The sequence below is a fragment of the Nematolebias whitei genome, chromosome 1 (genome assembly GCF_014905685.2).
Source record: "Nematolebias whitei isolate Nwh7 chromosome 1, NemWhi1, whole genome shotgun sequence".
In the NCBI taxonomy this organism is placed as follows: domain Eukaryota; kingdom Metazoa; phylum Chordata; class Actinopteri; order Cyprinodontiformes; family Rivulidae; genus Nematolebias; species Nematolebias whitei.
The window spans coordinates 22,440,321-22,452,291 of record NC_056498.1 but is presented as its reverse complement, the minus strand read 5'-3'; the positions used below and the strand labels follow the sequence as shown (position 1 = coordinate 22,452,291).

General features: G+C 37.2%; 2 protein-coding genes across 2 annotated transcripts in view; both read left to right on the top strand.

The window, feature by feature from the left end:
* vax2 (ventral anterior homeobox 2) overlaps positions 1-11,971 on the top strand; it is a 74,028-nt gene that overhangs the window by 11,950 nt on the left and 50,107 nt on the right. The gene's annotated exons all lie outside the window — the stretch shown is intronic.
* c1h20orf27 (chromosome 1 C20orf27 homolog) overlaps positions 1-11,971 on the top strand; it is a gene marked incomplete in the record, with an annotated part of 71,458 nt that overhangs the window by 32,766 nt on the left and 26,721 nt on the right. Inside the window, 1 exon segment of the mRNA XM_037675656.1 lies at positions 7,848-7,987. Coding sequence (XP_037531584.1) covers positions 7,848-7,987 — 140 coding nt within the window.

The window sequence follows — 11,971 nt, the reverse complement described above, 5'->3', positions numbered from 1 at the left end:
TATATATATATATATATATGAAACATCCATGCATTTGTTCTCTTTTTGCAAGAGAAGAGTGTCCATTTTTAACATAAAACATGCATTTTTGCTTTAAAAACGGTATTAAAATTATTTTGAGCATGGATAAAGGTCAAAATTAGAAATCTACATGTTCAAAAATCTACAAGTAGATTTTTTTTTTGTAGATAATTTACAGAAGTAGATGGCAGAGAATGTGATAAAACACTCAAACTTTTTAAATTTGAATGTTTCTTTGAATATTTGAAAATCTCTTCCTGTCTTAAGTCAACTGGTTTTAATAAAACAATAGTATTTCACACTTGTTTCTTACTAATCATTTTAAAATATCTGTGAATGATAATCATGTGTGTGTTACTGGCTGTAAAGTATTAGTTGCAGAAAAGAGATGCAAACAGTGAGTGGATGGCGAGTTTTTCAAAGTATCGTTTCATTGCAGAACTGTTACAACTTTGTTGCCTCTTTAGTAAAGTTTAGAGAGTTTCTAGTACAAGTTTATGCTTTTTTTTTGTTGCAATCACAGAGCCAAATTGTTGTTTGTTTAAAATAGAGAGCTGGAACAGGGTACCATGCTGCTTTTGACGCCAGCAATGTTCCCTCTCCTCTGATTCTGCGTTGCAGGCATGCTGTTTGAAAGCCTACACTGATATCAGGCTACATTAGTACAGTATGAGCAAAAGAAAAGGTGAAGCAGTGATATTATAAAAGTATGTCTTGCAGAGTTTCTGCGAAAATGACTAAAGACAAACACGCAATTGTAACAGTGTAATAGTAAATAGTAGAGTCACAGGTGTGTTTATTTTTAGTTGGCTTATCCGGGCACTGAAGGTTATTATTTAAAGTTGAGGTTAATGATAAAAATAAGGCAATGACTTCGAAAATAGAATGGCAGTAACAATGAAGCTAGGCATTTGCTGATTGGTTGCATAATTGATGTTTCATGCCCCCAAATTCGTGCTGTTTTCTGCTACTAAACCCACGTGATAAGCAATCAAGGCACATTGACATTTAGCAGAGCAAAAACAGACAGATCAGATCTGTTTCAGTGCAGAAACAGAAGTAGGTTTACAGCAGATTATGGTAGTCTGACATAAGCCAGATGAACATTTATTGAAGTTCCAGCAAAGTTCAATCAGGTCATTTGGACGGTTTCTTTTTCTTTGTTGAGACGTTTTGTCCTTCATCCAAAGTACTTCAATCAGTCCGAGGAGCCACAACAAACTCAGTCCCACAAGCAGCACACTCATATAGTGGACCAACCAGTTTTATGGTGATAAGATGGTTTCTGGGGCTCGCCCTCTCCCGGGAGAGGTCAAACTGGTTGGCCCACTATGTGAGTGTGCTGCTTGTGGGATTCAGTTTGTTGTGGCTCCTCAGACTGATGACGTCCTTTGGATGAAGAACGAAACGTCTCAACAAAAACTGAAACCGTCCAGATGACCTGACTGAACTTTGTGGGATTTTGGACCTGGATTATTGAGCATGAACTTTGATATCTGTTGAGGTTGATTTGTGTTACATCCTGTGTTTTGCTATTGGTCTCACTCGCGTAAATTAAGTGTGTGTCCCTGGGTTATCTAACAAAGGTTGCCTGCTTACACACTCTAGGGATCTGATCGCAAGTATCTTAAATCTTTTCTTAGTATAAAAAATACTTAGTCCAAGTATCATATATTTTCATCTAAAACTGAAATACTTCTCCACAAAGACCTTAAAAAATTGTTTGTACTTTTGAAAGTGTGAGTTTTGTGGGAACTTTTCCGTCAATGTCTGTCAATTTTTTTATTCTGTTGTTATTGTAAAAATCTGTGATCGTTTGTTAGCTCAAAAATCAGCAGCTAAATGTAGCATTTAATTTGTGGCCCAGGTTACTTACTTCTGGAATAACGCATTATTTTTATAATACTGTAACTTGAAATTACTGCAGTGAAAAGTTTTATAAAATAGCATTTGCATGGACAGCTATGACATTTTAGAGATTGGTGTTGCTTTAAGATACAACAATCATCTTTGGTCTTGGTCCTGCTCAGACTAGCCATTAGCTTGTTAATCCAGTCATAATTAAACTAGTTCTCCAAACTTATTGTTCAAAGCGCACGCTACATCTTTTCCACATACTATCAATTCGAAAGATCTGACCTTTCCCTTACTGTATATAGTGTAAATGTATAACAGGAAGACGTATGAATGGGTGAATGTAAAGCATACTGCACAGTGTTTTGTAAAACATAGATGAGGTTGAATAGACTCTATAAATATATAAAACACTGAACATTTCTGCTGGGTTATACTGACATGAACATGAAAATTATTCAGTCAAGAAATGTGACAACAGCCCCAACAAATGTCCTAATATAACTGCTAAGCAGAGCTAATTCAATGTGATCCCATCAGGAGCAAAATGTGCCTGAAAGTGACAGATGATGATTATGTTAATACAAAACTTGACACAGAAACTTATTGTGGTGGAGAACCATGTTGGAGGGTGGTAGCTTACAGACAGGGGTTTTTATTCTCATTCATACACCACTGAGTATTTCAGGAGAAACTGAGGGTTCAGTGGTCTGCTGAAGGACACTTCAAAATGCTGCAAGGCTTCATATCAATCTTTGGGTTATCTGATTAAAAGATGGAAATTATGAGGGAAAAAAAACTTTTATTACCAAGTTAACACTAATATTTTTTATATTGATTATTTTATGGACTAAGTTATTGAATGAACGGATTTTTTTAATGACTAATAGCCATAGCCTGCAGAATATCTACATTTAGTTTTATTTCAGCTTATTTTATTTTCAACAGCTATCTTTTTCATTTATTATAAATGTTCAAGGGGTAAGGTTTAGGGGTGCACTGATTGCAGTTTTCTGGCCAATCTCCAATCACAGAGTTAAAAAGTCTGACCTGCCTATTTCGATTTTGTCCGATACCGATTTTGTTTTATAAGCGACACGGTCAGGTGTTGTAAGGTCACAATGCACCTTCAATTTTCCAATATTATTTTTGTTGAAAAGCATACCCTTGAACAATATCCTAGAAACAATACAAACTTGTTTTAACTGGTCATGAGGTAGTGATCTGAAATATAAATGAAGTTCAGACAGTTGTTGTTAACCTTAAAAAAAATCAGTAAAATCGGCTTATCATGCAAGTATCGGCCAATTTCCCAAAATTAGGGAAATCTGTGCACCTCTAGTAAGGTTCGAAGCTAGGGAAACCCATTAAATAACCTGTTTGGTGTGTTCCTTGATCTTCATGATGCTGCTTGTTTAGTAATTCTTTATACCAATGGCCTGAGCCCTTCACAGAATATGTGTACTTATACTGAAAATAAATGACCTTCAGTAGATTCTATTAACTAATTAGGTGACTTCTGAAGTTATTTGCACTGGATTTTTGTCCCCCCTTGCACAGCAAAGAGGGGAATTGGAAGTACCCTTTATCCATCAGTTTTGTGAGCTTGATAAGTCAAGTCAATTATAATAATTTTTTTTTTTTTTTTTTTTTTTTTTTTGGGGAAAAATAAACGAGGTACCAGCTTCCATTTTGGGCTTGGCTGCATCTAAGCATAAAAAGGTTCCTATCGATAATTAGGTTATGTCAAAATTAAGGATGCACGATGTTATCGGCATGGTATCGGTATCGGCCGATATTAGCGATAAAGTTAAATATCGGACATTGGCCAGTCCGTCAAAATAACTCACAATATAAAAGGCATCTGTTTTAAGTAAATTTTTTAATTCAAGAAACTGTCAAGTATATCTATTAATACACTACTACTTATGCACTTTTCACTTGTCGTTGTGAACAGGTTGAGTTTAGATTTGTGAAAATATACAACATTGCACTGTTCGAGTGTTGTCATTGTGTTAGAGAGAGTAAATGTCATGAATAAATTTGACATTAAGCATAATCCTAGTTGAAGTGTTGCATCATTTTCAGAATCCTTTTTGGCATCTGTATTTGGTAGAAACCCAAATTGACAAAGACCATGCAGAATAATGTAGTATTTTAATTCCACAGCAGAGAAAGCTATGTAGTCTCTGTAAGTAGGTATAGGGAAAAAATTATCGGTATTGGTATCGGTTATTGGACAAATAAATTTTAAAATATTTGTTCGGCCAAAATCCAATATGCATCCCTAGTCAAAAATCCAAGATGGCCGTGTTCCACCATTTCACCTAGTGGTGGATAAACTTGCTCCCTTCGCTTGCCAGGACCCGTCATTCTGCGTCGCCTCTGACAAGCAAAAAAAAAAAAACTATTTTTTTTATAAACAGTTCAACTCTTTTCCACTTGAATGTATTGGACCAAAAACATTAAGGTTTATTTGTGTTCCCTAATTCCAATCCAGAAAAACACTAAGTATAAACATTCACTATTCAAATCTCTCAGCTTTTAGTTAGAGGTGTTCGAGTATAGGGGGTTGAATACAATTTGTTTCCCACATCACAATTGTGTGTTACTTTCTGTTGGTCTATCACATAAAAAACATGGTAAAATATTTAGAAGTATGTGGAAAAGTTCAAGGGATGTGAATTCTCTCATTCATCAAAGTAAAATATTGTGGTCTGGTTGAAAAGCTGCTGAAGGAGGTGGAATTTTCAGGAAATGCAAACGGAAAACATAAATTAGTGTCACATAACATAAACATTGTAATTGAGTAGGGTTCAGGTTTTAAACACCCCTCCTTCCCCAACATAACCTAAATGTAAAAAACATATAGAATTAAACGTTAAAGATGTTCTTGTTTGCTGTTGAAATTAATTTTAGAAGTCATTGTATAGATTGTACAATATCTGCAACATAAATAATTTAAACACTGAGCAAAATGCCGCAGCATGTTTCTTTGTTTTCTAAATGGTACTGATCTGGAAGGGTTTTTTTAGTGCTTAGGTATAACGTTGTTTTAAAGGTCGATATCCTCAGTCAGGACTGACCTCTCAGTAATAATGTAATGTTTTGAATTTTACATGAAGAGATGACAGAGACTGATAAGAAAACTCATTTTTAGGTCCTGACGTGCTTTGACTTGTCATTGTATTTGGATTTGACAGAAACAGGAGATTGCTCTGTCTGGGATCTCAGGAATAATACATTTAGTCTAAAGTCAGTTTGCATTTTGAGGATATTGTTTTAGAGCTTCCAGTAAGGAATAATGTTAATATTAAAAGACTTCCTACGTTTGTTTATCTTATAAAAACCTTTGATATTAAAGCAAGTCTCGTTTCTACATTCCATTTCTATGCAAAGATTCAGCGCATATGGATCATGTTATAACCCTCAAACTCATTATTGTGACCCAGATTACAAAGAGTAAGAATTTCTAATCTCTAATGTTGCTGTTGGTGTGTTTGTTTTTTCATGGTTGCTTCATTTTGCTAAGCTTGCCACAGCAAGTGAAATATAAGATTTGGTTATTTTTTTATTCTGGATGCTCTTCTAGATGCAACAGGGCTCAAAGGGGAGAGAAATGACAGGGTTCCCTGTGACTGGAATTCTGGGAAAACCTGGAGAATGGCTTTCACATTTTCCAGACACGAAAACTGGATATTTGAACACTGATTAAAATATGATCTTTCTGAGATTTTAATGTGTACATGTAAATGTCGCCGGTTCAAAACCTGTCCCAGGTCCTTTCTGGGTGGAGTTTGCATGTTCTCTCCGTGCATGCAGGGATTTCTCTGGTTTCCTCCCACAGACCCAAAACATGCATGTTAGACTGATTGCTAACTCTAAATTGTCTCTAGGTGTGAGTGAGAGTGTGAATGGTTGTTTGTCTCATTTGTTTCTGTTTGTCCCTGTGATGGACTTGTGGCCTATCCTGGGTGTCCCCCGCCTCTCGCACAGTGATTGCTGGATATGGGCACCAGTGACCCCCATGACCCAAAAAGGAAGAAGCGGGTAAAGATAATGGATGAATAGATGTATTAATGCTAGTATTTTAGTATCAATGAGTCCATGTGCAGCTTTTAGTGTACAAAGTGCATGTGTCCTTACTGATTGGTTCTGGTGGCTTTCTATTATCTGATGTTATACAAAATAACTAATTATGCTGTGTACATGTCGTAGGCTACACATTAAATCAGTCACTGCTACAGTAAATCCCATACCTGCCACCTAAGACGCTAAATTCTGAGCGTTTCATGGGACTGAAATATCTCCTGGAATTTCTGGATTTACTCAGGGAATTTTATTTTCATGAAATGCTGGGAACCCTGAGTATCTGCATTTTATGTGCCATAATTGATTTGGTCAGTTCATGTAAGTTCATATTATAGTTACGTGTACAATCTATATAATACACAGTGAGATTAGCTTAATGAGATGATCTATGACGTTATGTAATTGCAATCAAACAACACAGCACAGCTTTTTAAAATTTATTTATTTTAGAAAAGCCAAAGTTATAAGTAGAGGACTTTCTGAGTTTGAATTTAGATTGGATGGTTAAAAAAAAAAACTGCATTCTTTGAAGTGTGCAGGCAGAAAGTAAAATCTCTTGTTCCATCAAAATACTTATTACCATTATTTGTGTTCCCCAGAAATCAATCAATGCATGGCTTACTTTTTTATTTTTATTTATTTATTTTTTATTATTTTAACTAGCGATGTAAAGGTTACGGCTAAGCTGAAAAGCAAAGCTCTTGATTTACTGGTCTGTCTACAGTCCAACCCTCATCAATGGTCATGAGGTTTGGATCTTGACGGAAAGAACTAGATCCCAGATACAAGCGCCCAAAATGAGCTTCCTTCGTAGGGTGGCTGGGCTCGCTTAGCCTTAGAGATGGGGTGCGGAGTGCCGTCATCCTGAGAGAGCTCACAGTAGAGCCGCTGTTCCTCTGCAACGAAAGGACTCGAGGTGGTTCAGGCATCTTGATTAGGATGCCTCCTGGACACCTCCCTTTGGATGTTTTCCGGGCATGTCCCACTGGTAAGAGGCCCAGGGGAAGACCCAGAACTTGCTGGAGGGATTGTGTGTCTTCTCTGGCTTGGGAACGACTTGTGTCTTTTCTGCTTTGTAGGAGTACTATTTTTACACCTTTTGCTAATAATTTGTTATTAGCGATACCTGGTGTTCAGAAGAACTGCAACTGCACTGGTATAAACAGCAACTAATACTAAAGGTGTGCTTCACCCTGATCATGTTAATTCACTAATATCCGGACCTTGTTTCGCTGGGAAAATGGTAATAAAGTTCAAGTAAATGACCAGCTCAAGTACTTCTTAAAAGGTGGGATTCTATTAATAGATGAGTTAATAAACACTAAAGTGTTGTTTGGTCATACTTTTTTGTGCTATTTGTCAATGTCTTAGTGTTTAGCTCCACGTTTTACACAGTCTGACTCTGGGAAAGAGATGAACTTGTGTCAAAGTCCTCAGTAGAAATTTAGTCTAACCATTTTTTTTTTCTGTGAGGGTGAAGTTTATTTGGAGAAGTTGTTTTCATTCCCTCATACTGTGATTGAACGTCAGTCCAGAAGAACAGTAAATATAGACGTCATGAAAGAGCAACAAAGAATATGTTTAGCTTGGAAGCCTGAACTCTTAACCCTTTTGTGACTGACATCTTATAATGGATGGTAGATAGTGATGTGATATTGTATGTTGGCTGAGGTTATCTCCTTACATCTCTGGATTTCATCAGTAATAGGTGTCCTCATGATGATGCTGATGGATAAAGTCTAAACATCTGACCATTCGATGCTGTTCAGTGCATCTTTAATAGAACACAACTAATCTACTTAATGTATTTTTATTTCCTTTAAAAAGGAAGCAGTCTTTGTAGCAGTCTACAAACCAGCTAACTGTTTTCATTTTTGTAGGTTGTGCAAAGATGGGGGGCGTGCACTTCACAGAAGAACTACCTTCTTCTGGAGCCCCATCTCACGTTCATTTTGACGAGAAGCTACATGATTCTGTTGTCATGGTGACTCTGGAGGACGACGGCAACTTCATGGTCAAGGTGTGTAATAGTCTGGCACTTTGTACTGTAGGTACAGTAGGAACTTGGTTTTATTTTTCCCTATCTTGCATTTAAATCATGTCCTCCTCCACCAAAATGCAAAGGCATAACAATAATGTTTCTGTCTACGTTTGTGTGTATGATGGTGTCTGTCACCAAAACATCTCAACCACTGGATGAACTTTAATGACGTTTGCAATCACTAGATGAGCATCTACAACTGAAAATATAACTAACTATAACTTTTGTAGTCAACCGGATTCAAAATGGCTGTTGTAGCCAACTGAGTTTTCAAAACACAAAAAATGGCTATAACAGTCATTTTTAGATTTTGAGACTAAATTTGATGTGTAGAAGCTGTGAGTCATTCACAGCACAACTGAGCGTGTGATCTCATATAATACATTGGTTAAATATTATTTTCAATATTTGATCACAAATGCTACAACTCTGTCTATAAATCTATGGCATGACAGGCAGCAGTCAACCATTACTTTAAGAAATGCAAGACTTTAACTTATCATTTTAAATGTGGATATTTTAAAGCTCGTCTACAAACCAGATTCCAAAAAAATTGGGACACTAAACAAATTGTGAATAAAAACTGAATGCAATGATGTGGAGATGGCAAATGTCAATATTTTATTCGTAATATAACATAGATGACAGATCAAAAGTTTAATCCGAGTAAATGTAACATTTTAAAGGAAAAATATGTTTATTCAAAATTTCACAGTGTCAACAAATCCCAAAAAAGTTAGGACAAGTAGCAATAAGTGGCTGGAAAAAGGAAATTGAGCATATAACGAACAGCTGGAAGACCAATTAATACTAATTAGGTCAGTTGACAACATGATTGGGTATAAAAAGAGCTTCTCAGAGTGTCAGTGTCTCTCAGAAGCCAAGATGATAAGAGGATCACCAATTCCACCATTGTTGCGCAGAAAGATAGTGCAGCAATACCAGAATGGTGTTACCCAGCATAAAATAGAAAAGACTTTTAAGTTATCATCATCAACCATGCATAACATCATCAAAAGATTCAGAGAATCTGGAAAAATCGCTGTGCGAAAAGGTCAAGGCCGTAAAACTACTGGATGCTCGTGATCTCCGGGCCCTTAAACGTCACTGCACCTCAAACAGGAATGCCACTGTCAAGGAAATAACAGAATGGGCTCAGGAATACTTCCAGAAAGCATTGTCAGTGAACACAATCCACCATGCCATCCGCCGTTGCCAGCTGAAACTCTACAGTGCAAAGAGGAAGCCATTTCTAAGCAAGCTCCACAAGCTCAGACGTTTGCACTGGGCCAGGGGTAATTTAAAATGGAGTGTGGCAAAATGGAAGACTGTTCTGTGGTCAGATGAGTCATGATTTGAAGTTCTTTATGGAACACTGGGACGCCATGTCATCCAGACCAAAGAGGACAAGGATAGCCCAAGTTGTTATCAACGCTCCGTTCAGAAGCCTGCATCACTGATGGTATGGGGTTGCATGAGCGCTTGTGGCATGGGCAGCTTGCATATCTGGAAAGGCACCATTAATGCAGAGAACTATGTTCAGGTTCTAGAACAACATATGCTCCCATCTAGACGTCATCTCTTTCAGGGAAGACCCTGCATTTTTCCACACGATAATGCCAGACCACATTCTGCAGCAATCACAACATCATGGCTACGTAGGAGAAGGATCCGGGTACTGAAATGGCCAGCCTGCAGTCCAGATCTTTCACCTATAGAGAACATTTGGCGCATCATAAAGAGGAAGGTGCGACAAAGAAGGCCCAAGATGATTGACCAGTTAGAGGCCTGTATTAGACATGAATGGAGAGCATTCCTATTTCTAAACTTGAGAAACTGGTCTCCTCTGTCCCCAGACGTCTGTTGAGTGTTGTAAGAAGAAGGGGGGATGCCACACAGTGGTAAAAATGGACTTGTCCCAACTTTTTTGGGATTTGTTGACGCCATGTAATTTGGAAACAACAGATTTTTCCCTTAAAATGATACATTCTCTCAGTTTAAACTTTTGTTCTATGATTTGTGTTCTATTCTGAATAAAATATTAGATGTTGGCACCTCCACATCATTGCATTCAGTTTTTATTCACAATTTGTTTAGTGTCCCAACTTTTTTGGAATCCGGTTTGTAGATTGCATGTAGTATAATGTATGTAATGTATCAATTCCCTATAGTTTCAGTGAAAATAGATGGCTTATCTGTGAAGAGATTAAAGTCTTCTCATCACAGTTAATCTCCCGCTTGGCTGTAAAGGTTTAGAACAATATTAGACTCCTCATCTATTCTTTGAGGTCAGCTCATAAAGCCTTTATGTGTTTAGATCAAGAGCCAAACAAAGCCAGAGGTATTTACATACCAATAACTATCTTTTATGTCTTGTTTGACCATAAATGACAAAGTATTTGTGCAGACATTAATTGAATACACTGATTATGATAGTGAAATGTGTTTTAACTAATGTTCATTTTAAATGCTCACTTAATATCAAGTATAGTTCCGTGTAGTTGTTATTAACGTTTGCTATTCAAATGTATATTTTTGTTACTGTTGCATTGAAAAAATGGGGAAAAGAGTATAGCAGATACAACTGAGGTAAAATAAAAGAACGCTGGCTTTCCGTTTTAAGATTTTGACTTAGAATTGATTAAAAAAAAAATCCTTTGGTCAACACTAAATCAAATTTCCAATTTTAGTTAGATTTTAACTGAGAAACATGGTTTGATTTAACGGGGTGTCTAATGCCGTCCTTACCGCTCCAGTTGACAGTTTCAAACATAACCTGTCACACCGTAACTCCATCCATCCATTATCTTTTACCTGCGTCTTCCTTTTTGGGTCGTGGGAGTCACTGGTGCCCATATTCAGCTATCACTGTGCGAGAGGTGTGAGACACCCTGGACAGGTCTCCAGTCTATCACAGGGACACATCGAGACAAACAACCGTTCACATCTAGGGACAATTTAGAGTTACCAATCAGCCTAACATGCATGTTTTTGGTCTGTGGGAGGAAACTGGAGTAACTGGAGAAACCCACACATGCACAGAAAGAACATGCAGACTCCAGACAAAATGGCCCCCCGACTAGGACTCAATCCGGCGACCTTCTTGCTGAGAGGTGGCAGCTCTACCAACTGATCCACTGTGCCGCCTAACACCGTAACTCAGTATTTCAAATCAGTCAAGGAAACACAACAAAACTGATTCTTTCCCCAACAGCTTACTCCAAAGTGGAACAAACCAGCTTTGTTTGTGACAAGATGGTCTCTTGGGATAAGAATCAGTTTTGTTGTGTGTTTCCTTGACTGATGAAGCCTTCCGGATCGAAGGCGAAATGTTTCAGCACAAAAAAAGAAACTGTCCAGATGACCTGACTGAAAAATGTTGGATTGTATACCTGGATTATTGAGCATGGACTTTGTTGTCATATTTAACTACCTGTTCGGTAGGCAGGGCTCTCAGTTTTTTTGACAGTGTGGGGTGCCCTGCTTGTATAATGGTAGAGAAAACACTGATCCTTAGGACAATGGATGAAAATTAGCTGTTGTGCTAACTCTGGCATATTTACATTGATGCTTACTGCTAACATGCTGATTAATATGCATTGTCAGAATTTAAATAAATAAACGAAATATGTATAAGCAACTTATAAACAAGACATATTTTCTCAGATTGGTGTTTTGGAGCTTCCACGTGTGTCAACATACATCTGAAACAGTTACAGAGAAGCAAGTATTTCTATTGCTATTCTATGGATTGTAAAATAATGATCATTATACAGTGAGAGAAATTATTCACAAGTGGGGGGAAAAAACTTCCTTACTGGTACTGTAATATACAGATTTGTATATTGTTAACTAACGAATGCACTGCAGATAAATAATGTGCAAATATTAGTAGTAATGCATGATATTATCGGCAGTATCGTATCGGCCGCTATTAGCGATAAAGTTAAATATCGGACATTG